General features: G+C 46.7%; 1 protein-coding gene across 6 annotated transcripts in view; it reads left to right on the forward strand.

The window, feature by feature from the left end:
* The window catches only part of MED12 (mediator complex subunit 12), a 36,459-nt gene that overhangs the window by 3,463 nt on the left and 7,224 nt on the right, over positions 1-25,772 (forward strand). For 5 of the 6 annotated variants that reach the window (XM_032702483.1, XM_032702485.1, XM_032702488.1 and 2 more), the window contains exons 5-38: positions 1,184-1,359; positions 1,637-1,747; positions 2,308-2,562; positions 4,730-4,876; positions 5,166-5,265; positions 7,207-7,343; positions 8,134-8,265; positions 8,651-8,777; positions 9,418-9,647; positions 10,055-10,135; positions 10,906-11,079; positions 11,306-11,450; positions 12,349-12,467; positions 12,608-12,751; positions 13,521-13,684; positions 13,834-13,965; positions 14,849-15,076; positions 15,273-15,417; positions 15,708-15,828; positions 16,520-16,621; positions 17,338-17,451; positions 17,730-17,893; positions 20,642-20,821; positions 21,003-21,074; positions 21,363-21,523; positions 21,615-21,776; positions 21,862-21,973; positions 22,180-22,269; positions 22,713-22,822; positions 23,301-23,436; positions 23,699-23,860; positions 24,388-24,765; positions 25,097-25,247; positions 25,444-25,649. In XM_032702483.1, coding sequence (XP_032558374.1) covers positions 1,184-1,359; positions 1,637-1,747; positions 2,308-2,562; positions 4,730-4,876; positions 5,166-5,265; positions 7,207-7,343; positions 8,134-8,265; positions 8,651-8,777; positions 9,418-9,647; positions 10,055-10,135; positions 10,906-11,079; positions 11,306-11,450; positions 12,349-12,467; positions 12,608-12,751; positions 13,521-13,684; positions 13,834-13,965; positions 14,849-15,076; positions 15,273-15,417; positions 15,708-15,828; positions 16,520-16,621; positions 17,338-17,451; positions 17,730-17,893; positions 20,642-20,821; positions 21,003-21,074; positions 21,363-21,523; positions 21,615-21,776; positions 21,862-21,973; positions 22,180-22,269; positions 22,713-22,822; positions 23,301-23,436; positions 23,699-23,860; positions 24,388-24,765; positions 25,097-25,247; positions 25,444-25,649 — 5,168 coding nt within the window. Of the gene's footprint in view, positions 1-1,183; positions 1,360-1,636; positions 1,748-2,307; positions 2,563-3,410; positions 3,535-4,729; positions 4,877-5,165; positions 5,266-7,206; positions 7,344-8,133; positions 8,266-8,650; positions 8,778-9,417; positions 9,648-10,054; positions 10,136-10,905; positions 11,080-11,305; positions 11,451-12,348; positions 12,468-12,607; positions 12,752-13,520; positions 13,685-13,833; positions 13,966-14,848; positions 15,077-15,272; positions 15,418-15,707; positions 15,829-16,519; positions 16,622-17,337; positions 17,452-17,729; positions 17,894-20,641; positions 20,822-21,002; positions 21,075-21,362; positions 21,524-21,614; positions 21,777-21,861; positions 21,974-22,179; positions 22,270-22,712; positions 22,823-23,300; positions 23,437-23,698; positions 23,861-24,387; positions 24,766-25,096; positions 25,248-25,443; positions 25,650-25,772 lie in introns of those variants that run through there. The other variant, XM_032702489.1, reaches the window with a different exon arrangement.

A 25,772-nucleotide genomic window follows, 5' to 3' on the forward strand; every position in this document is an offset into this window, starting at 1 on the left:
CCATCACAGGTGTTTCCTTCTCAGCCTGCTCTTGATTAGGAAGAGGTAGCCTGAAAATCCGTATAAACTTGTTTCCTGCTGATAAGTCCTTATGTGCTTATGTGCATAACTGAAACAGGCCCACCTGTGAGGGTACACTGTTGAAAAATAAGTCTTAGCAGCCACAAACACTTCCTGAGAGCCTGCCTCTGCTTTCCCCCAGTTAAATTCTGAGCTCCTTTGCAGTATAACCTGGGGGTTTTTTACCTTACAAAGACTGTAAATGTTACAATTCAGAGACGACTGATTAGCTACTTTCCAAGCGAGTATGTTTCCCAGAGAATTTTGGTCTGTTACTCCCTGTCTGTGTTTCCAATTTCATTAAGCATTACTGGATCCAGCATCCTTTACATCCTGGCCTGCTCCAGATTGCTGCAGTCTAGGAGATCTCCCCTGGCTGTCCTCTGGTTTGTATGGCTGGGACTACAGGAGCTGATCACACACCTTATTTATCTGTGGTATAAAAATTACACAGGCTTATTAACTCTGTGTCTGGAGGTTGGTTGATTTGTTACATATATTTATTCCATTTGCTTTCCTGTTCCTTTGGGTTATGGCCCTACTGCTGACACTCTTAAGTGTTGTTTGTTTCATGTTCTTCAATTTGCATTGTCCCAGAGGAGTGTAATCATGCTTTCACTTTGACTTTGTCTCTTACACACTTAAGTTTTGGTAAAAACAATTCTTTTTTAAAAATTATTGATTGTGGCTTTACACTGATAGCTGGAAGAGATTAAGAACAAGTTCAGACTTGAAGTGCTTCCAGTGTTTCTGCTGTCTGTCAGATTATTGAGGATGCTGAACTAGACTGGCCTAACACTGCTCTCTGCTAGAAAGTCTTTTCTCTCTGCCTGCTGATTCTCAACAACTGCAGTTGAGGAATCTTTCTTCCCAACTTTTCCAGTACAAAGTAACCCTGCCCCACAGACTCAGAAGTTCTCTATTTCTGTGGATGTCTCTTCCTCCCTCACACCTCCATGGCACAAGCAAAGCTAATATTGTGGCCCTCATTTTTCTTTCTTTGTCTTTCTGTCCGTTTCAAACAACAGGAACATTTTTGGGTTTCCACCTGTGCACCAGACTGGTTCTTTCCTGCTCCTGTTTACCACGGTGCTCACTGGTAACCTGTTTGTTTCCTCTTCAGAATGGACACAGATCATCACCAAATACCTGTCAGAGCAGCTGCAGAAGATTGCAGAGTTCTACAGGCAGCTCCCAGGGCAAGGCTGTGGTTCACCATCAGGACCAATGCCCCAAGAGGTGGAACAGGCTTTGAAGCAGTGGGACTACAATGAGAAACTGGCTATGTTCATGTTCCAGGTGAGGGACCTGGAGGGCTGCTGGGTGGGTGTGTAGCAGGGGAGGGCTCGGGAATGGATGTCAGGTGATTTATTTCTGCAGAATATTCTCTTTCTGTGAATAGACCATTAGGACTAAATGCAGTTTTGAGCTCAGTATTAGATCAGAGGTACTACAGAACTGTGTGAACTTGCAGAGCTTTTTCCACTGTTGGAAAGCAAGCTGCTGCTGTTCTGCCTTACCTTATTGAATGTTACTTCAGCTTGTGTTCATGTGCTCTGCTTTTATCCGTGTGCAGGATGGAATGCTGGACCGGCATGAATTCCTGACGTGGGTCCTTGAATGTTTTGAGAAGATACGGTCAGGAGAGGATGAATTTCTGAAAATGCTCCTACCTTTGCTGCTGAGGGTGAGAAATATGAGCCCAGCTTGCTTTAGAAGAGTGCTGACTTCTGCTGTTGTCAATCCCCTTCTGTTTGCAAAAGGGGATGATGAGCTATTTTGCACCAAGAACACCAGGGAGTGTCCCTGTGAGCATCCTTCTTAGCTCATGCAAGGATATCTTTTTAGTCCTGTTGTCTTCTGTTTTTTCTCTCCTTTACCCTGTTTCTCTGCACTGGATTTGGTAATCCCTGCCCCCATGTCACAGCTGTGATAGTTGTACTCATGCACCAGTACATGGAAGGTGCTTTTCTTTATTTCTTTGGCAACATTCTGGGCAAACCTTTGAAGCCCTGGGAAGGCTGGGTGTGGGTACATTTTTATACATGAAGTCACTGCCATAGAGCATTTCAAGGTTTTTTTGATGCTTAGTAGCCAGTGGGTGATCCATGATGCTAAGGAGCTCTGTAAAAATGCACTGCCTCTTCAAGGCAGCGCCCACACGGTGCAGTACTTTGGGAATGTCAAGGGTTTCACCTGTACTGCTTGTGACAAGGCTGTTTTCCCCTCTCCCTGTGTTCCCTGCAGTACTCGGGGGAGTTTGTGCAGTCTGCCTACCTGTCCAGACGTCTGGCCTACTTCTGCACCCGCAGGCTGGCTATGCAGCTGGATGGTGCTGGTGGGCACCCACCACACATCCTGTCTGCCCAGACAGGGAATGCGCTTCCTGCAACTCCCACCCCTCAGCCAGCTGCAGGGAATCCTCCTCCCAGCCCTTTCAGCGACCTGCTGCTGTGCCCCCAGCACCGGCCAGTGGTGTATGGGCTCAGCTGCATCCTCCAGGTAGGTTTAAGTAATGGTGATTGTGGGGTCAACAGGGACAATTTACATTGTGTGCCATCACAGAAAAATCATTACAGTCTGAGTCAGCAGCTTCCTGAGTACAGAAATATCAAACCATGATTGTCGTGGCTGATGTGTTTAAAGAGCTGTTGTGCCAGACATCAGTGCTGTAGCAGTGCCCTTGACTGACTTGCATAAGAAAAATGGGTTGGAATAGAGCCTTTTGCTCTACTCACAGGTGCCTCTCATGGCTGGAAGGCTTTACAAAAGAAGGGATGAGAAAGAGGCTTATTTCATCTTGAGTATGTCAATAGCAGGTTGTCATTTAGGAAAGGAAATGATGCCAGAAATGAAAGTGCTTTGTAATTTTGTCAGCTCTTAAAAGCAAACATCCCCACGTCAGAAGAAAAGTTCCCACAGAACAAAAAAAAACCCCACAACCAAACAATCAGCACACACAAAAAAAAAACCCCTCCCACTTTATGGAAGAATTTAATGGTTTAGGAGTAGCAGCAGGCTGTGAAAAGGAACTACTCTCAATTCATAATCTTTTATACTTGGGATCGATTAAACCTTACATTGCAATGAAAGGGCAAGGTTGCCAAAGCCTTATTGGTAGGTTTTTGAAGGGCGGATGCTTTCGTGACACTGTGGGATTCAGTCCTTACTGTCCTTGTGTCAGAAAGAGATAGATGAGTTCTGTTCAGTGTGTGTATTCATTCATGACTGTGTTTTTCTCCTTCAAGAGGAGAGTGACTAGGTCAGGTGGGTCCATGCAGAAGGAGTGGAGTTGGTTTCTTCCAGGGGAGAAAAGAAGCTCGTTAAAGCAGAGGAGGTCCCAGAGAGTGCAGGATGGAGCAGGAGTTGGAGAGGAAGAGAGCACAAAGCTTGGGAACCTGCTGCTCAAGAGAGAAACTTGAGATGAAGGAGCCCTGACAGGATCAAGAAGCAGCCAGTCAGCTCTCAAACAGGGTAGAAAGAAAATTCCTATAGTACGGTTGGCTAGAAGTAAGGATTTTTCTGCAAGGATTAGAGAGCAGTGTGGGTTTATAAATAACCCCTTTGCATTCCTTTTAAGTCTGTCTGGGTCACTTTCTGTTAAAGAAGTTGAGAGGGTTCTTTTTTCTGTTTTCTATGTGATAAAACATGTCTTTTTAATATAAAAATCCTCTATTTGGGGAGCTTACTTTAGGGGAATATCTGAGCATATATACCTCAAAAGTTTGGCTGATTTGACTTTGAACACAACCTGCTTAAAAATTGACATTGGTTAATGATGATCTGATCTTCAGTAAGTGTCAGAAGAGCTCTTGTGATAGATCTACAGATATTCTGATCCACTGATGATAGATAAGGCTAAGGCAGAATAAGATCCAATGGTTGGAAGTTTGAGCTGGGTGAAGTCAGGCTGGAAAGAGATGCATTTCTAACACTGTGCATAATTGACCTTTGCTCAGATCATCTCAAGATATGGCAGATTCTTTGGTTTGAGTGTTTAAAACAGCCTTGGTTGTCTGTCTTTAATGTCTGTCTCCTTGTGAGCCAGAAGCTGTAGGGGAGTATTGTAGGAATGGTTCAGTGAAGTTTTGTCTGTATTTATGTAAGTGTATGAGATCATAAAAGAATGAGAATGCATATAACATGGTATTGTTATTTTAATAATCCCTATAATCACACTTGTGATTATTAAACAGTATGGTATAATTAGTTTGGGTCTGTTACCTCATATTTCTTCTCATTCTTTACTCTTTTTGAGGGCTGTAAGTCCCTCATGTAAATGCTGCTCCTGGACCATGAGGGTTGGATTGTGCATTGACTGTGTGAGTTGTAGAAAATAAGTTCTGTTTGGAAGCAGTGGAGAGCTCTGAAGCATGTTGCTGCTTTTGGATAACGTGGAACTCTGGTCTTGGCTTCCTAAGCATCCCTAGGGCAAGAAACTCAGTGCAGCAAAAAATTCTAGTTTACTCCTCTCTACTCTAGTATAGTCCAAAGACTCTTTCAGAGCTCAGAACAAAAAAACCCCACCCAAACAGTAAATATTTTGTATACAGGATGATGAGTGCCTGGGCAATAGGGTAAAGTAGTGGTTAGTTCTGTAGAAAGTTGTGTAACTTAATTGTTTTGACCTTGATTTGCTCAATGATACTTACCTTTCTATCTGTTGCAGAGTATAATTCTGTGTTGCCCGAGTGCCCTTGTGTGGCATTACTCCTTGACTGATAGCAGGATAAAAACTGGCTCTCCACTGGACCACTTGCCTATAGCCCCATCCAACTTGCCCATGCCAGGAGGGAATTCAGCCTTTACACAGCAGGTGAGCAGCCTTCAGCAAAGGGAGCTCTTGTGGTCTGAGATAATAGCTGTGTCTTAGCTCTTTCAGAATTTTCTTTTCATGTTGTGTGATAAGCAGAGCTGGAGGTGCTGTCTCACTCCCCAGGAATTAACTGCTCCCATTGTGCTATAAGCAACAGCGATGTCCTTGGAAGATGGGCAAAATCTAACCTTAAGTAGAGTTACTGTCATGCTCTCTGTTTTCTGATAATTTTGTTCACAGGACTTCTAAGGCATCCTTATGTTTGTTTACACAAGTCCGTTGCTTTTAGGTTCGGGCAAAGCTGCGTGAGATCGAGCAGCAGATAAAGGAACGTGGCCAGGCTGTGGAGGTTCGCTGGTCGTTTGACAAGTGCCAGGAAACCACAGCAGGTAACTTGCTGTAGGATAAAGTTTCTCTTCCCCTGCTCCATGTGTTACCCTGACAAACTTCCAGTCTGGCTGTTCTCTTTGATTTTTCTTATTTGCTACTGTTCGTGTTTACTGCTGGGGGGGGGAAAGAAATGGCTCTTTTTTTTTTCCAGGGCAAAATCTTACATGGGTCTGTTTCTTCAGGTATAGGGGGAATTTATGTTACTGGAAGCTAGAAATGTGTACCAGAGAACTGTACTCTTGTACACATGCTATACCCCAATGTTTTCCCCTAAAATCTGCAGTTGACTGCAGTGAGTCAGGATGCTAAAATAGGTGAACCCTTGCCTGGCTGGTTCAACTTTCCTTGGGCAATGAGCTCACAGAAACTTCTGATAGAACTATAGAATGGCCTGGGTTAGAAAAGACCTTAAAGATCATCTAGTCCCAACCCCACTGCTATGGACAGGGACACCTTCCACCAGACCAGGTTGCTCAGGACCCCAACCTGCCTTGACCACTTCCAGGGATGGGGCATCCAGGATTCCTCTGAGCAACCTGTACCAGCGTTTCACCACCCTCACAGTAAAGAATTTCTTCCTAATGTCTAGTCTGAATCTGTCCTCTTTCAGTTTAAAGCCATTCCCCCATATCCTCTCACTACATGCCCTTATAAAAAGTCTCTTTGCAGCTCTCTTGTAGGACCCTCTCAGTGGGTACTGAAAGGCCATGATAAGGTCACCCCAGAGCCTTCTCTTCTCCAGGCTGATCAGTCCCAACTGTCTCAGCCTTTCCTCATAGCAGAGGTGCTCCATCCCTCTAAACATCTTCATGGCCTCCTCTGGACTCGCTCCAACAGGTCCATGTCCTTCCTTTGCTGGGGACCCCAGAGCTGGAGGTGGGGCCTCACCAGAGTGGAGGAGGCACAGAGTCACCTCTCTAGACCTGCTGGTCATGCTTCTTTTTGGGCAGCCCGGAGTACAGTTGGTTCCCTGGGCTGTGAGCTCATGTTGCCAGCTCACGTCCAGCCTCTCATCCACCAGCACCCCCAAATTCTTCTTGGCAGGGCTGCTCTTGATCTGTTCATCCCCCATCCTGTACTGACACTGGAGTTGCCCCGACCCAGGTGCAGCACCTTGAACTTGGCCTTGTTGAACCTCATGAGATTCCCATGGGCCTACTTCCCAAGCTTGTCCAGGTCCCTCTGGATGGCATCCCATCCTTCAGGAGCGTCAACCAAACCACTCAGCTCAGTGTCATCTGCAAACCTGCTGAGGGTGCACTTGATCTTTGTCTCCATTACCACTTGTCACTGGTGTCCATTGGGACTCTCAGCTTTTGACCACTACACTCTGGATGTGACTGTCCAACCAATTCCTCATGCACTGAACAGTCCAGCATACTTGGTGCTGTGTAGGCCATCCCATTGCCAAAAAGACCAGCATTTTGGTGGTGACACAAGCCACAGAGCCATGTGTTAATAGACTGGGCCCATCTGTTTCTTCCAGTGTCATTGCCTGCAACTGGAAGAGTAGAAGAGAAAATAACCTGTGTTCCAGAATGTCTTATTAATGGTCCCAAGGCCCTGAAGTCCCTTTTGATCACCTTTGGATTACACACTGCGACTTTATCTCTCCCTGTGTGGGAGACCAGTAATGGATATTAGTCTGAGGGATATACCAGGCTAGGAAGTTTCATGATATGATGTCCCCAACCTGGGCCCCAGGGAGTCAGCAGTCTTCCCTTAGAGAAAGGTCCATCTGCCTTTTGGCTGAAGGGTCCAAACTTTCTGTTCCCCTTTGAAGAGAGTTACCTGTAACTACAACTCATCTTTTCTTCCTCATGGAACTGGTCTTGATACGAGGCGTAGGACTTTCTGACCTTGGAAACACATCTAGTATTGCTCTACAGTCTGTTGTACCAGGTGCCAAATATGCATTTCTCTTCTCTGTTCTCTTCTAGGTTTCACTATTGGCCGTGTCTTGCACACTTTAGAAGTTCTGGACAGTCACAGCTTTGAAAGATCTGACTTCAGCAACTCTTTGGATTCCTTGTATAACAGGATATTTGGGCTGGGTCCAACTAAAGACAGTCATGAGGTGCCCTGGGACTTTGCTGCTGGGCCCTGGTCTTGGACGTGGCTATGTTCTTGTTTATATCCCACTGTTACTGTCCTGTGTCTGCAGAGAGCTGACTAGGTAGTGGCCTTTGGCCAAGAGATGTGATCTCCATTGAAAAGGATTTCATGCAGCCTTGTTAGGGAGGTACTAAAGTGAGAGGGGGGGGTCTGTGCTCTAGAAAGTCTACACTAACAAATACGTGTAAGCTTGGGAGAATTCACACAGCTGAGAAGAGTCTCCTGATGAAAGACATCAGATTGATGATAAGGACTTGTTATGTGTCTGAGAGGAGTAAACTTGTCAAACTCTGGGCTGGCTGCTGCTTCCTGGAAGTCTGGGAGCTCACAGTTCAGGTTCCTCTTAGCCTGGGAGGTGACGTATTTATGATGTGTAGGACCATAGTGCAACCAGTACTGTATTGGTTCCTGGAAGTGGGCCGCAGCACTGGCTGTTTGCACACTTTGTATAATGCTGTCAAGAAGCTGTGTTTCACTCAGTGCTGTGATTAGCACTTCATAGATGTGCTGCTGGAAGAGAGATGATTCCTGAAGCAGAGTCAGTCTGGAGATTTTTAGGGGCTATGGTTCACCTCATGTTGCAAAATGGAGTCAGGGGAGGAGGGCTCTAGTTTGACATCCATCCTTTCTGTTAGGAAGAGGGGAATGCAGCAATCTTTAGGCTGTACTTTATTAGAAGTAGACTCCCTGTTCTATCTGCTCCCCCCTCCTGTTTGACTCAGGTTCTCACTGCAGTGCTTATATGTCAACAGATCTCCCCGGACGACGATGCAGTGGTGGCCTTGCTGTGCGAGTGGGCTGTCAGCTACAAACGCTCTGGACGCCACAGGGCCATGGTGGTGGCCAAACTCCTGGAGAAGCGTCAGGCAGAGATAGAGGCTGAAGTAGGTCCTTACTCCTGGAAGACTCTCAGCTGTAGGGGAGAGCAGAGGTTACCTAACTATGGTTACACGGAAAGGCAAAGGTTGATCAGTACAGTGCCTCTTGTCACTGGTGCTGTTAGTGATGGCATTTGCTCCATCTAACCCAGTGTAGGTCATAAATGAGCCTGTGGGATGGTGCATATCACATTTCTTGGATACATGTGAGGACAGCTGATTGCAGTGCAGAAGCACTGGCATACTTGGAGACTCTGAAGTAGCTGACAGAAACCTGTGTGGTGGCTTGCCTATAAGTGCAAGATAAAAAAATTCTATTTTTTTTTTGGAGTTTATGGATAGGAAGTTTCTCCACTGTGTCAGCAGCTGGTACTTTTTTCTGTTTCTGCAGAGATGTGGGGACTCCGAAGTTGTGGATGAGAAGGGCTCCATCTCCTCAGGCTCCCTCTCAGCAGCCAGTGCTCCTGTCTTTCAGGATGTCCTTATGCAGTTCCTTGACACTCAAGCTCCTATGCTAAGTATGTAATAAGAACTTGTGATCTCCCAGTTTCTAGCTTTCCCTCTCCTGCAAACTTTGAATTTGTGCGCTGTTTGCTTGTGTGTAGGTCTTGGGTGTATCTAAATTCTCTCTCTGGCTTCCTTGCAATCCAGAGCTTACCTTGGAAAGAGAGGAAAAGCAAATTGCAGGACCAGATGACAGAAAGATAATGCAGAAGCACTTCTATTAACAGAGCATTGGCCAAGGATAGATGAGTATAGCTTAGTCAGGAATTACTTCAGGCTGAGAACTAGAGGGTGGTTTTTAAGCAGTGACAAAGATCTGGAATAGCCTTTCAGGGGAAGTACTGCAAACAGATTAAGGGGAATAGGATGCAGCTCAGAATGATGCAGGCAACTGTTTGTACACCCAGGAATAGCACTTTTGAGGTTAAAGTCCTGTGCCTCTGGGCTGTGACACTGGAGAGCGTTTGACTTAATTGCTAATTTTTGAAACTGGGTTTTCTGATTTTAGTCCCTGCTGTAACCTCAGAATTGTGTACCAGTCACTGTGTTGAGATATCGGGAAACGCTTTCCCACACCTTAGATTAGGTTACTGGTGTTGCTCAGTGTTGCAGAAGAGCTCTGATAGCCCTGGCTGTCTGTGTTGTCTTTTTCAGCTGATCCTGGGAAGGAAAATGAGAAGGTGGAGTTCTTTAACCTGGTGCTGCTGTTCTGTGAGCTAATCCGACACGATGTCTTCTCTCACAACATCTACATGTGCACACTCATCTCCCGGGGTGATCTTGCCATGGATTCTCACGGGCCTCGCCCGCCCTCACCCTTCGATGACCCTGCTGAGGAGCATGACAGGAAGGAGGGGGAGGGGAACAGTGGCATCAAGCTGGAGGTGAGAGCACCATGGCCCTCCTGTACACATCTCTGTGTTTTGCTTGCCCATTTTTACCAGCTTTGCAGCCTCCTTGCTATTACGTGCTGGAGGACGTACCAGTGACTCCTGCTCCTCCTTCCCCCAACCTTAGCATTTCAGTTTAAGTGGCTGGAAAGAACCTCAGATTGTAAAGGGGTAGATAGGAAGATCTTGCATGGTTTGAAACAGAACAGGATGTCGTGAGGTGCTGTGTGAGGCCTGTCCATGATGATTGCAGTGTATTAGGCTCCAACTTGCCAGGCACCATCGACCTGTTGGCATATTGCTGTCACTGTCCAACATGGGCATCAAGTGCTGTAGTCAACAAATACTGTCTTGTTCCCTGATGCATCACTGAGAATTAAAGCTGCTCTTTCTGTTCCCAGGACACAGGTCTTTCAGAACCCATGGACATTGACCACAACCCCAGCATGCTCTTTGATGACATGGAAAAGACAGACTTTTCGGTATGTTCCTGCCTTTTCTACCTGCTCAGTTAATAGGTCGGTGTGTAGCATGTGCCTTGCATTTGCAGATCTCTCCTGTAGAGCCAGTGTGCTGGGAGTGGCTGGATTGTATGACAGTTGACACTGTAAAAGGTTCATATAACCTGTTTATGCAGAGTTCATCACAGTAGAGTGAATCCCAGTCATTCCTGAGGTCTCTTAACGCTCAGGCCACTGCCAGCCCAATGTTTGGGCAGGGTAGGAAGTGGGCTGTTTGGAAGTGGATGGGAAATGGATGACCACGATAGCACCAGGAGATTGGGAGTGACCAGTTACTGTTGCAGGGATTTTCTTGATCCTGGGACAAGATACTCTTCTGCTGTCACCATACTGTGTGGCCTTCAGTACTTCTTCAGGTTTACAGTTCTTCATAGTACTTGTGGGCATAGTTCATGGCAGCAGAACACTTTGAAGCACTTAGTAATAAAAATAACTTGTGGTGGTTGAGAAGTCCCATAGTCCCTACATTTATCCACCCATTTTGTGGAAGTGGTTGTTCCCAAAATTTTAAGCCCTAGTTATTTATTTCCTATAGTTTTTAACTCAATGTACAACATGGACCAGGAGCACAAATGGGAATAGTCTCTTAGCACATTGCCTTGGTCACTGCCCTAAGAACTGGATGTTTCTCCAACCCTCCCTCCCTCTTCTCACTCCTTTCTAGGCCTCAGCAGAGGTACCTTCCTTCAGCAATCTTTACTGCTGCATGACCTTTTCTTATGTCTCCCTAGATGTTTTCTCCACCAATGCATTGTGAATCTAAAGCCAGCCCTTCCCCTGAAAAACCAGATCCTGAAAAGGAAGCAAAGCCTCTGCTGAAGGATAAGTCTGTGGAAGGAATGCTTGCATCCCTGTATGACCAGCCTCGGCACATCCAGTACGCAACACACTTTCCTATTCCTCAGGTATGAGACCTTCCTGTAAGTGCTCCCCTTGTGCTCTTGTGAGGCTGTGGTTCCCTGCTTTGAGTGGGTAAGGAGCAGTCGTGCTTTTCTGGATATCTTCTTGCTTACTCACAGAGAAGCTACTGAGATAAAGCTTTTCTTTTCCTTAGAGAGATCCAGATGTGAAAGAAGATTCAGGCATTTGGACTCGTAGTTGCTAATGCAGTCGTCTCTTTTGGTTCCCCAGGAGGAGTCGTGCAGTCACGAGTGTAACCAAAGGCTGGTAGTTCTTTTTGGAGTTGGAAAACAACGGGATGATGCTCGGCACACCATCAAGAAAATAACCAAAGACATTCTAAAAGTCTTAAACAGGAAGAGTACTGCAGAGACAGGTTAGTAGAGAGACACTCCTTTCTGAAGTAGGAGCATCTTTCCACTTGGCTGGCTCCCTTGTCTGGAGTCTGACAGTGAAAGGATTTTATGTAATCTGCAGTGTGTGGTAAGAGGTATTAGCAAATGAGAGTCTGAAACGGTGCTCTGTTTTCAAACATAGACTAGCAAGTCAGACAGTCTGTTTCCTGCTGACAATATCTGTTTAATTGAACTTTTCTTCAGAAGAGAATTGAGTCATGCAAGGTTCAGAACAAGACCCTGGCCAAAACTTTGACTTCTCAGATTTTTTTCTATATTTTCTTGCATTTAGATCCTTGCACAAGAAGCAAAAAATACTTTGCCTATGGATATTTGACAAAGACTTGGTTAAATGTGTCACGCCATTATGCTTCAGGCACATACTAGATCCACAGGACAGGAAATTTGAATATCTGTGTCAAAACCAGTAGAAAGCCTCTGATGTCCATCAACTGAGAATCTGGCTACAATTTTTCTTTCCTAGTCTGATGCCTGAAAGGCAATGTGAAATGTGGTAGAAAGATAATACTTTAAAAGGTGGAGTTCTCTGACAAACTTTGAGGCTGAACATCTCCAGTCCAGAATGCCTGTTCTCATCAGGGAATAGGTATACCTCTAAATCAAAACAGAAGGGTACTCCAAGGAGTACCTTGATTTGGAATAGCCCTACTGTCATTCTGGAGGTTAGGAATTCCTTCCTCAGCAGTTTGTTTTGAACTCAGGTTGGTCCTTGTCAAGGTCAGAGACTCAGCCTTTTGGCTATACTGCATGAAAGGAGCTGGTCTTGCTGAGGGACTGGCAGGAGACAATGGCTGATGTCTAGTCCTCTGGTGAGGAAGGTAGCCTAATACTGTTTTTTAATCCTCCCAACTTTGGTAGGTGGAGAGGAAGGCCAGAAGAGGAAAAAGAGCAAGCCAGAAGCATTCCCAACAGCTGAAGATATCTTTGCAAAGTTCCAGCACCTTTCTCACTTTGATCAGCACCAGGTCACATCTCAGGTATGAAAATCTCAGGACTGCTGTCTTTCTTGGGCCCTTTGTGTTACTGAGAGCAGCTTCCTGGAGGGGAAAAGGGAGGTGGGTCCACTGAGGGACTTCTGCAAGGGGACATAGTACTGAGTGTTGTCTTGCACTTGCAGGTATCTCGGAATGTCTTGGAACAGATCACCAGCTTTGCTTTGGGAATGTCGTACCACCTGCCTCTGGTGCAACACGTGCAGTTCATATTTGACTTGATGGAGTATTCACTCAATATCAGTGGTCTTATCGACTTTGCCATCCAGGTAAGGGCAGTGTGCTCAGGTGCTTCCTGGGGAGGGATTCATCTCCCTGAAAGGCAACAGATCTGTGCTGTGATAGTTGACCTGCTCTGGGGGTCATTGGTGACCCTCTGACCTGTGTCATGAAGGTGGTCAGATTAGGTGGCCATTGTGATGCTTCTGGGCTGCAGCTGTTAGGAAGAGGTTGTTTGTGGCAGATAGTCTTACATGTTCTATTCTGAGGATTATTTTTCCAGAGACTTTGGGCTTTTCTCCAAAGGACTTGCATTTAGTCTCTGTCTTTGGTTGCAGCAGGGCCTTGTTCTGAGTGAGAAGGGGATTGTCTGTTTTTGGCACCTTGCCTACCTTACTCCCCTGGAAAGATTCTTAGCACATGGCAGCTCAAACTGCCTTCTGGATTCTGCTAAAATCCTGTTGCTGTTTCTGCAGCCTGTACCAGGTGTCTCTTGAAGCCTTGCTGATGGAATTGGGGCTGTTAGGCTGAAAAGGATAGCCAAGTGAGATTTATGCAGGATAGAACTACCAAACAAGCTGCTTGATACTACCTGCGGCCATATCCCAATCACCCTCTGACACCCAAGCCCTGACAGCCCTTTATACTGCCTGAGGCATTGTTCCTAAGTGTGGGGTTACCAACTGTTCTCTAAGCAGAAAGTGCCTGGCATCCCTTTCCTGGCAGGTCCTACAGGCTGTGGGTTTGGTGTGCCTCCTCCCTTTCTGACCATACCTTACCCCTGTGGCTGTTGAAGGGTTTTTCTGTCATTGGGTGCAGTTGCTGAATGAACTGAGCGTGGTGGAGGCAGAACTGCTGTTGAAATCCTCCGACCTTGTTGGCAGCTATACCACCAGCCTGTGCCTGTGCATCGTGGCTGTGCTGAGGCACTACCACTCCTGCCTTATCTTGAACCAGGACCAGATGGCTCAGGTCTTCGAAGGGTAAGGGTGTCTTCCCCTTGCTGTGTGTAAGGAAGCAGTGTATATTCTGGGGCTTTGTAAGGGGCAGGTACCTACCTGTGTCATTACTAAGAGGTGGCAACTTTTTGTGCCTGAGGATTCAGCTCACTTCTTTTTTTGCCTCTGTACAGTCTGTGTGGGGTGGTGAAACACGGCATGAACCGCTCGGATGGCTCCTCAGCAGAGCGCTGTATCCTGGCCTATCTCTACGACCTGTATACCTCCTGCAGTCACCTCAAAAGTAAATTTGGGGAGCTCTTTAGGTGAGTCTGAAGCAGCTGAGATGCAAGGGGTCCTGCCCAGTATAGTACCTTGGCTTAACCTTTCATTGTGATTTTGTTTGATGGGATTGTCCCTGAGATACTCCTTATGGTGAACTAAGGTCTTGTGAGTAGTGGCCTGTTTGACAGGCAGTAATGACTTAGTGGGTGATCTTGACTCTTAGATCATCAAGTTTGTTTTGGTAAATTGCCTTCAGTAGTCCTCTGCACCGCCACAGGTCTCTACTTACCCCACCCCTAGAGGGTGGACGGAGAGAGTTCTGTTCCTACCAAGCTGATGACATCCTAAAGGTTGTTCTCTGCTTCTTAGTAATCCTACCATTTGGATAAAGGACCTTTGAGCTGTAACAGATAATTCAAAATGTCATTATAGTGTACAGTAACAATCAGCAAATTAAATGCTATGTATTCTTTGGAAAGGAGTGGAGAACAGACCAGAGAGCACCATTAGGGCCACCATTTAAGTCATGATACAACTATGCCTTGTGGTTTGAGGCAACAAATTTCAAAAAGCATGTAGTGGACTTAGGCCCAAAGGAGAGTGAGTGGATAGATTATCAGACATTTGGAATTACTTACTTATGAGGAAGTGAATCTCCTCTCCACAGAAGAGGAGTACGGAGAGGGAATGATAGAAACTCTGTAAAGTTCTGGTTGATATGGAAAATAAACTGAACGTTCAGTATGTCCTGCAATACAAGCACAAAAGAGGAATGAACAGAAAATAACAAACCGGACAGTCTTTGTTGGTACACAGAGATTGTGAATTTCAACATGTTCTTGCCCAGGGAGGGTTTGTCTTTGCTTACCAGAGTTCAGTGGCAGCAGTTTTTTGTGTTCCTAATCTCTTTTCTGTCCTGGTTAGTGACTTCTGCTCCAAGGTGAAGAACACAATCTATTGCAATGTTGAGCCATCTGACTCCAACATGCTGTGGGAACCAGAGTTCATGATTGACACTATTGAAAATCCGTCTGCACATAACTTTACCTACACCAACCTGGGCAAGAGCCTCAATGAAAACCCAGCCAACCGCTACAGTTTCGTCTGCAATGCACTTATGCACGTGTGTGTGGGACACCACGACCCAGACAGGTGAGAGGCAGAACTTTCGAGGTTCTACTGAGATAGTAAAATCTTTAGGTGAGAGTAAGAAAGCCAGTAGCCATTTCTTGGCTGTCTTGGGCTGTGAAGGAGGATGAAGACTGGGGTCCCTTAAAGAATGGCTGACCTGATGGCATGCATGAGTAGCAAAGCTGACCCTCTGCTTTTTTCATTATTTATTTAACAGGGTGAACGACATTGCTATCCTGTGTGCTGAGCTAACTGGCTACTGCAAGTCTCTAAGTGCCGAGTGGCTGGGTGTGCTCAAAGCTTTGTGCTGTTCCTCCAATAATGGGACCTGTGGCTTCAATGATCTCCTCTGCAATGTTGATGCAAGTGCAAACATTCAAAAGGGGAAAAGGAATTGAAGCAGGAGTGGAGGGATCCCTTGGGAGAAGGCAAAAATAAACAAGGGATGGAGGCTTTGTCTTCTGAGGGCAGGGAAAAGGCTTTGAATACCGGGGGCTGCCTTTGGTGTTTGTTGCAGCCTGGGCTGATCCTGGACACTGACCAGGGGTTATGGGCCCTTCTGCCCCCCAGCTCCTAGGCAAGCTGAGGAATTGCTGACAGAGGGAATGAGGTAGAGGCTGTTGTGATCACTGGCTGATCTCCTCTCTTCTAGGTCAGTGACTTGTCTTTCCATGATTCCTTGGCCACCTTTGTTGCCATTCTCATAGCCCGGCAGTGCTTGCTGCTGGAGGACCTGATCCGCTGTGCTGCTATCCCCTCCCTCCTCAATGCTGGTAAGTGCATCCCTGCACAAAGCTGGGCTTAGTCTCAGTTCTGGCCCACAGGCCAATCCTTAATGGATACTCAGTGAACCCCATAGTTGTGAAACATGCCTCCAAGTTGTAAAGCATACTTCTTTTGTACTTCAGAATTGAATGTGATGCTATAGAGAGTTTCTGGCCTTTTTATTTCAATCAAAAACTGGTTGTGCTGAGGTTTTTCGGGGCCTTGCTCTCTAGAGTTTGTGTGGAAGCTGAAATAAGCATGGGGAGGTGTTACCAGCTGCACTGTGTGACTGGTATACTCAACTCTGAACTCCAGCAGTACACCTCCCAGTGATGGTACAGTTCAGCCTAGCATTTTGGCTAGAGCAACCAGCTGACCAGTTGGGCCTACAGCACCTGGGTCACTGCCTTTGCTTTGCCACCAGCCTGCCCAACTTTACTCTGGGGATTGCAGCATCCAGACTCTTGATAGGGTGAAGTTGGAGCAAGCAGAATGCAGTGCATGTCACTGGGGATAATACTGATGGATTTGCTCACTTCCATGTTAATTGCTACACATGCTCCATATTTGTAAATACAATAAGGCTGCTGGAGCTTCTCAACTGGCTGCTCCAGGGCAGTGCACTGTGAATAGCTTTTGGACTGAGAGTCAGCTGTCCTGGTGCTTAAAAAATCTCAGTTGGCTGTTTTCTTTACATAGCCTGCAGTGAACAGGACTCAGAACCAGGAGCACGTCTGACCTGCCGGATTTTACTCCATCTGTTTAAGACTCCGCAGCTGAACCCATGCCAGCAAGACGGCAGTAAGTGAATGAACATGGAGCCTTTATTGTGAAAGTACTGAGGCTCTCGCACCCCAAGAAGAGGGATACTAGACCTTATGATTAGAGATCATAACCTTCTTGCTTTGAATAAAGCAGGCAAAGCCTGATACGCTGCTTTTTGCAGAGGACAAAGAACAGTATCCTTCCATTTATGTCATGCCATGGTAGCCAGGCACATTGGGGAGAAGGCTCTTGGAGGCAGGAAACCAGCCAGTAGAGGTGGCCTTGCTGTCACTAAACCATTAGAGTAATGATCACTTCTTTTTTTATGTCTTGAACTTTGTATAGCCTCTTAACTTGGTGCCAGAAGCTGCTGTTTTACAGCACTCCCTTTTTGTCTGATGATGGAAGCAGTCCAGGAAACTCTGTTCTTGGCTCTTCATCAGTATCCTGATAGCTCAGATTTCTAAATCCAGCCTGTATTCTAGGTTTTAGGGTACTGTTGGAGCTTGGAGTTCACGACACAGGCACTGCACCCCATTTGGATTTCATGGTTCAGTTGTCACAGTGTGATTGGCACTATGCTTCACGAAACTTAATTAAATGGACCTCATGTTACAGTTAGGAAAGGGACTGGCCTCAGGATTCACTGAGCTGGATTTTATGGTACTTGCTGGCACATAACTCAGGCAGCTCTGGAGCCCGTGCCCTTCTCTCCTGCTGAGTATTGCCTTTCCCCTTTGTCCTCTTTGCAGACAAACCCACGGTGGGAATCCGCTCTTCCTGTGACCGTCACTTACTGGCAGCTTCCCAGAACCGTATTGTGGATGGAGCAGTCTTTGCAGTGCTGAAGGCTGTCTTTGTTCTGGGTGTGTACCTGTGTTAGCCTGAACCTGTAAGAATGTTTGTGAGGGGAGTGGGAGAAAGGCACTGTACTGTATGTGTTTGCTGTACTGAAGGCCAGAGGAGATCTGTTCTGGTTAATGTGGCTTGTCTGTAGCCCTTTGGTTGGGCTCTGAACAGGCTTTGAATCCCTTGGCTGCAGAGAGATCACTGATCCCAGAGTTCACAAAAGCTCAGGGTGTTTTTTGAGTCAGGCTTTGTGGTTAGCATTGTTGATTAAATGATATTTGTGTTTTTCTTTTAGGAGATGCAGAACTGAAAGGCTCTGGCTTTTCCCACCCTGGAGGTGTCGATGATCTCATGGATGATGAGCTGGGCACCAGGAAGGCTGGCAGTCGAGTAGTAACTGTAGAAACAGCCAGCTTAGATATTTATGCCAAGTATGTACTAAGGAGTATATGTCAACAGGTGAGTCTGTCCCATCCCAGGTTTGTCCTTATCCCTTCTGCAGGTGGATATATCCCATGTGCCTTTCTGCAGGTTGAGTTTGGCAGGTTGAAAGATCAGTGAAGGACCTGTGGTGTTTCTATCAGCTATGAGGATTGCTCACCTTTGTTAGCAGAATACAGAGAGACAAGCAATGGTCAAGAATTGCACTGTGCAGTGCCTGCACATCCCCTTTGCTTTGGCAACAGCACAGGCCTCATGTCCAAGGAGGGGAGTGCTGGGAGGTGGATGCTGAAGTGTGTGCTGGAGGCAAAGATCAGCAGAGAAAGACAATTTGTTGAAGTGATAAATGGTATCTTTCAGAATGCATCTTAAATGTGCTTGCAACTAGGCTGTTAATGTATCCCTGGGCTTTGCATTGCCCTGTTTAGTTTATTAAAGAACAGCAACAAAAGCCTTTTGCTTAGCCTAATCTGACAGCACCAGGATTTCTGTTCCTTTGTGGAAGACTGACAGTTGAGGAGCTGAAACCTGGCTAATAAGGAGTGCAGAGTGGAGTGGATGTTACTATGGTGTATGAAAATGGATGTTGAAGGGTTTCCTTAGCCTTCGTTGGTAGTTTATTCTATCAACAGGAAAGATGCAGTGTTACAATTTGAAACCTGTATTTTGTATTATTAATGTGCAAACCCAACACATTGGTGCTGCGTGTTGTCCTCATGCTATTGTTTATTAACTGGCTCCTTACATAGCAATGTTACCATTCTACCAAAGGAGATTTGGAGCCACCTATTTGCAATCATAAATTCAACATACTTGTTGTTACTGAAACCTGACTGTAGCATTTACAAGAGATATTCCCTTGCTGGTCGCAGTCTACATAGATAAAAGTGTGTGTATGTACAACAGGGAGTAGCAGTGTCAGGTATCACTACTCATACCATTTGTTGGCTGCAATGGTTATGTAGGAGTGAGCATTCCAACAGACACCCATGAGTTACCACCAAATTGTGCCAGAGCTCCTACAGGGTTCCTGCAGCTGTAAAGGGCTGGTAAAATGATGTGTTAAATATTAGCATTTCCAGTGTGAGCAGTGGATACTGCAGAACTCTCACTATCAATTCTGAAATGTCTGTGGAATGCCTTAAATTATAGGTTGTGATTTCCCAATCTCAGATTCAGGTATATATTTTATAATAGACTTCTTTGTGAGGTGATTGGGAAAAGGAGCAGATTATAATTAATTTAAACGTTTCTTCATAGATTCATAGATGGGTTTGAATTGGAAGAGACCTTAAAGGTCATCTAGTTCCAACCCCCTGCCATGAGCAGGGACACCTTCCACTAGACCAGGTTGCTCCAAGCCCATCTAACATGGCTTTGAGTGAAGTAGAGGGGCAGAATCCCTTCCTTTGACCTGCTGCCCACACTGCTTTTGATGCAGCCCAGGATACAATTGGCTTTCTGGGCTGCCAGCTCACATACTGGCTCATGTCAAGCTTCTTGTTGACCAACACTCCCGAGTCCTTCTCAGGGCTGCTCTCAATCCATTCTCTGCCCAACCTGTATTTGTTCTTGGGCTTGCCCTGACCCGAGTGTGGGACCTTGCACTTGACTGCCTTGAACTTCACTGAAGGGGAGAAATGCAACAGGCACTGGAGGGGTCACCAAACTACATGTACTGGCAAAGTGGAAACTTCATCTGGGATGAAGCTGAAGATCTAAGCTGAAGATCTTGGTTCCACAAGGATTTCAGAGATTTAACCTTTCCAGTCTTTGTGCTTTAATGGTTAGAGTGCTGTCCACTGCTGAGAGGGACTTTCCAGCTTTCTAGGCTTAGAATCAGCACTTGTACGTGGTGAACTGGATCCTTATCTCTTCTCCTCCAGTTGTCACTTTGCAGTGGAATAATTCTCTGATCAGGCTTGCTCTGCAGCTGCAGAAGTGCTTATGTAGCAGTCCTCTGTTGATTTTAATTTAATGAATTTGCCTAATTTTAAATATGAAAAAATTCTGCACTAACAAATGTTGCAAGTTAACTATAAATTGTGTGAGGAAGTACCTACCTCATGTTTGTTTTGGAAACTGCTGCCCTTATTACATACATTCAGGGAGCATCAACTGAAATTGAGTGGCTGACAGTAATAGTTTTCTGTCTCCCTTCTCATGATATGTGACTTTGTAAATGGCTTGCATCCAGTCAGTAGTTTTCCTTTCCAGACTTTGAGAAGTAAAGTAACTGGCGTTTGCAAAGTATGGCAGTGTGTTTTCCATCATTATTTGAGAATTGAGGGGTGTGCTTTTCCTTAAGACGTGTTCTGGTTTAGCCTTTGCCGCAACCATGAATTACCTAATTTAGGACAGCTCCAGAGCTTTGCTGTGCAGCAAATAGACCAAACAATTTTAAGTGATCCCTTCTGATCTTTTGAGTCCAAGTGGCAGTGTTGGTGGAGCCTGGACATGGCAGTGGCTGTGTGCTGTTAAATCACACCAATATTTTATCAAAAGAAAGAGCAACTACTGTGTTTCACTACTGCTGACTTGTCAGAGTTGATGTTTCCTCTGTTCCGATTGCTGTGCTGTGCGTGACGCCTGCTGAATCAGGATAGTGCAGTTCATGAAGAGAAATGATTATCAGGCATAACTGCATACTAATAAGGCTTTTGTGATTTTGATGTGTTCCATGCATCTCTCTGAGACTGAAAGCAGGGGCGTTGGTTTGGAATCAGACATCAGTTTGACTGTGCTGACTCTGCCTTTGTCTTGCAGGAGTGGGTAGGAGAACGATGTCTCAAGTCCCTCTGTGAAGACAGCAATGACTTGCAGGATCCTGTCCTGAGCAGCACTCAGGCCCAGAGGCTGATGCAGCTGATTTGTTATCCACACCGACTGCTGGACAATGAGGAAGGAGAAAATCCTCAGCGGCAGAGGATTAAACGCATCTTACAGGTGCGGGCTCCTGACAGAATCTAAGAGTGTCCCAGTAATTGCCTGCTGTGGTGTTAGAGTGGGGTTGTCCAAAATGCAGCCCTCTGAGAGGGCACTCATTATGATGGGAGCTGAGAGTGTGGGTTGTCGTAGTCTGAACTGAGATAAGGAATCACATGAAGTGTGTGTGTTTGTGTTGCAGAATTTGGACCAGTGGACCATGAGGCAGTCCTCGCTGGAGCTGCAGCTCATGATTAAACAGACAGCAAACAATGTGAGTTTCTACTCAGAGGGGACCATACAGGGATGTGTGAAGTGGATACTTGAGAATTGGTGGGGAGGTGGCCTGGCAGAAGTGGGAACTGAGAAAAAGTACACAATGAGGGAATCAGGCCTGTGAAAGCCAAGCTTGAGAGGGAAGCAATGAGACTGAGACCTGAAGAGCAGCAGCCATGGGGAAGTTGGCAAACTGGGTTTGTAGTGAGTTGTGTTGAAATGTGCAAGCCCTGTCAGTGGGTGCTCTCAGAGGAGGACTTGGCTGTCTTTTCTTCCCTATCTCCAGGAGATGAACTCCTTGTTAGAAAATATAGCCAAGGCCACCATTGAGGTATTCCAGCAGTCAGCAGAGACCAGCTCTGCTAGCTGTGCTGGTAATGGAGTCAACAGTATCAGTAGCTCAACAAGTGCTACACCTGCCAGCAACAAATCCAAACCCATCCTCAGGTAGGTGTAGAGCCAACGTGCAGCTCCCTTGTAGATGAGTCTGAATTATAAGTTGGATTGCAAACTGCTTTTCTCTCCTGTGTTGTCACAGCTCCCTGGAGAGATCAGGAGTGTGGCTGGTGGCCCCTCTGATTGCCAAGCTTCCAACATCAGTGCAGGGCCATGTGCTGAAAGCTGCTGGAGAAGAACTAGAGAAAGGACAGCATTTGGGGTCATCGTCCCGCAAGGAGCGGGACCGCCAGAAGCAGAAGAGGTGAGTCCAGGGAAAAGGGCAGGCAGTGTTTGCTGTGCTGATCCCCCAGCCTGGCAGTATACCTCCTTCTCTGTTCCCTCTGCAGTATGTCCCTCCTGAGCCAGCAGCCCTTTCTGTCACTGGTGCTGACGTGCTTGAAAGGACAGGATGAGCAGCGGGAAGGCCTCCTCACCTCTCTGTACAGTCAGGTCCAGCAGGTGGGTGTCTTTTGTCCCCTCACTTTCCTCAGGGGCTTGCCCCTCCAGCAGGCAGGCTATTGGACATGCCCTCAGGATGTTGTCTCTCTTGGAATAGGGAGCTTGAGCTGACCATTTCTGAGGCACTAGGCAGTGAACAGTACAAGCTGCTCTCCATAAGCTCCAGCATACAGCTTGTAAGATCTGTCCTCTCCTGTATTTCTTAGATTGTTACCAATTGGCGGGAAGATCAGTACCAAGACGACTGCAAAGCCAAGCAGCTGATGCACGAAGCCCTGAAACTGCGGCTGAATTTGGTGAGCAGTTGCACAAAAAGAGCTTAACCATATGGGGTGAAGAGTTGTCTGCCTTTATCTTTTTTTTTTTTTCTTGGAACATACACACATTGGAGGGGCTATATATGTCCTGATGCAAGGAAGTAGGAGAGACACTTGTGCTGCTTCTAGGTCTTGAGCCCTGAGTGTGACAGGGTGCATGGATAAACTCCCTTGCTCTGTTTAATCAGGTTGAAATCCAAAGACTTGGTCTCTCTTTTGTAGATGTGCCTTCCCATTTCAATGCTTTTTCAGTCTACAGCACTACCACTTGTATCTGAGGTTTGTCCTGCTGACAGCAGTCTTCTTCAGCTCTCAGTAGGATTTAAGCTCCTTTAAGCTCTGGTTTAAGTTAAGATCCTTTCTCACTTTTAAATCTCAGTAGTTTTTTGGGGCCCTGTGACTAAACTCCCTTTCTTTGCCAGGTGGGGGGAATGTTTGACACAGTCCAACGCAGTACACAACAGACAACTGAATGGGCTGTGCTTCTCCTGGACATCATCAGCAGTGGCACCGTGGACATGCAGTCAAACAAGTAACTTTCTGGCTGACTTCTCATCCATACACTTCCCAAAGGAGGCAGTTGTTAGCATGGCCCCATTTCCCATGTGAGCTAGCTATCTCTCTCTATGATCTGTCAGAAGTACTGTGATGGCTGAAAGAGACTTTGAAGTAATAACAGGCCACGACTTGGGTCCTAATATCCAAGTGCCATATCCAGAGCAAACTGGGCTTTCCAGATGCTGAGAGATGTGCAGGGGAGAGCTGAGTCTGGACCTGCTTTTTAGAGGTGCTGAATGGATAGAAAGGAGTCTTTATCTGTGATACTGCACTTAACTCAAGTGGGAAAGCCCTGTGGTGTATAAGCAAAAGGAGGATTGGTGTGGGAGGTTAGTCGGAAGACTGACACTTCTGACTGTAGGCAGTACTCTTGACAATCTGATATAATGTTTGGTGTTGCTATGATGGCAGAGCTTCTCAGGTGACCTTGACCTTTCTGCTCTGACCAACAGCGAGCTCTTCACCACTGTGCTGGATATGCTGAGTGTTCTCATCAATGGCACCCTGGCTGCTGACATGTCCAGCATTTCTCAGGGCAGCATGGAGGAGAACAAGCGGGCATACATGAATCTTGTCAAGAAACTCAGGGTGAGGGACACCAGGCCCTGTGTGGGGAGCAGAGTGTGCTGTGTTGTGGTTGTCCTGCCATACAGATTTGCATTTGTCATGAATGGTACCTGTCCTGTTGGCTGCTGTTCAGATGAAGTGGTGAGGGTGGCCCCTATGGCTGAAGGGTGTGAAAGTGAGAGGTGTAATGCAGGGGTGGAGGCTGAAACTGGAGTGGCATAGGTGGGCTTTGGATGGTTTTCCCTGAGCAATTCTTCAAGTCTTATCTATTCCACTTGTGCAGAAGGAGCTGGGGGACCGGCAGTCGGACAGCCTGGAGAAGGTGAGACAGCTACTGCCACTTCCCAAGCAGACCCGAGATGTCATCACCTGTGAACCTCAGGGATCTCTCATTGACACTAAAGGCAATAAAATAGCTGGCTTTGATTCCATCTTCAAGAAGGAGGTAAATGAAGCGTTTTTGTCTGTATCACAGCTCCTGAGTGCAGGTGTCACCTTGTCCTCTGATGCCTTAAGACTGCACAGCTTGAGAGGCATCTATGTGCGATGCCTTGTTCCCTGACAGCCTTGAAGTGGCTGGCTGCACACAGACAGCTCATACCCATGTCCAAAAAGGGCAAAGCTGGGTGTTAATGCTTGGTGATACATGCTGCTGTGGCCTGAGATGTTAATCAAACTTTGATTTTGTACTTACGGTTATATAAAGCATAAAGAGATGCACATAATCCGTATCACATAAGTTACTGGGCAGTGCCAGGAGACTGCAGAGGTGGGATGAAGGAGACTGGCAGTTGTTGATGAAGGCCTTTAGAAAGGACTGCTTTGCCACCTGGAAGAGACAGGACCTTTAGGGTGAGGGCTCAGGCTGTTTACTGAGAGATCTGGAGCAGAGCCCGAAGAAAGCATGGTTTCCTTTAGCCTCATAGGAATAACAACAGGGACTTGGAGGTTCTTATCTCTTTTGCTTTAAAGGGTTTGCAAGTCTCTACAAAGCAGAAGATTTCCCCTTGGGATCTCTTTGAGGGCTTGAAGCACTCAGCCCCCCTCTCCTGGGGATGGTTTGGGACAGTCCGGGTGGATCGCAAGGTGTCCAGGTTTGAGGAGCAGCAGAGGCTTCTTCTGTATCACACACACCTGAAACCCAAGCCCCGCAGTTACTACCTGGAGCCGTTGCCACTGCCCCCTGAAGAGGAAGAGCCTCCAACACCTGTGGCTTTAGAGCCAGAGAAGAAAGCTGCAGAACCAGCCAAGGCTGACAAATCAAGCTCCAATCCTGCCGCCTCTACTGAAGAACGCAAGAAGAAACAGAGCAAAACCAAGAAACGCAACCAATCTGCCAACAAAACTGAGGTAATGGAGTGCCCAGCAGCTGTGGACCTCATGTGTCCACCATTCCTAGTCACAAAACACTCTCTAGAGTCTTCCTGAGGAGCCTGAGAGTGGTGTAATGGTGAAGATGTGATATGTTTCCTCTCAGCTGGGAGTGCTGGAGCTCTATGCTGCTCTCTCTAGCCTGAGGCAGGGCAGACATTTTCTTAATCCCTGATGGAAGGGAAGGAGGCTGCCCAGGTCAGATAGCCTTCCAGGTTTTCTCCTGTGGCCTTTGCAACCCCTTCATACTCTTCATCCATTCAGGTATTCCCAGTGCATACTGATATTTCTTATTCCTTTGTCTTTGCAGGACTTTGTGTTGGGCCCTAGCCGAGGGGTTTCCTACGGAGTGGGTATGCCTACAGATCTCTTGCATCACCAGTCAGGAAGCACGATGTCAAGGCTGGCTTATGGGCCCTCACCAGTGGGTCTCTATGCCCAGAATCAGCCTCTTCCAGCAGGTAGGTGCAAAGGAGAGCTGAGCATAATGCACCTCTTTGGGAACCTCCTGTAAGAGCCCCTTCTGTGAGATGGCCCTATGCAGGGCCCTCCACTTTGTCCTTTTGCCTGTCACTTCTAAATACAGTGATGAACAGTCATTCTGGAGCTATGAGGTGCACCAATAGCCTGTGACTAGGCAGTCTGCTTCTCTTGTAGGTGGCCCTCGCCTGGATACGTCCTACAGACCTGTGCGCATGCCACTGGGAAAACTGGTTCAGAGTCGTCCTCCGTATAGTGGTGTGCTGCCTCCAGGGATGGGCAGCATGATGGGCATTGACCCCTCCTACAAGCCAGCAGTGTACAGGCAGCAGCCTCCAGTATCCCAGGGACAGATCCTGAGGCAGCAGCTTCAAGCAAAGTTGGTAAGTCAGAGCTGTGGTCTTGCTGACTCCACAGTATAGCAAGCCCAGGCTGTTTGGTGCTGTCCCTTCTAGCCAGAACTGCCCAACCCTGTCTCTGTGTCTTCTGTGGAAAGGTGTTGTCTC

The sequence above is a fragment of the Chiroxiphia lanceolata genome, chromosome 14 (assembly GCF_009829145.1).
Source record: "Chiroxiphia lanceolata isolate bChiLan1 chromosome 14, bChiLan1.pri, whole genome shotgun sequence".
Lineage (NCBI taxonomy): Eukaryota > Metazoa > Chordata > Aves > Passeriformes > Pipridae > Chiroxiphia > Chiroxiphia lanceolata.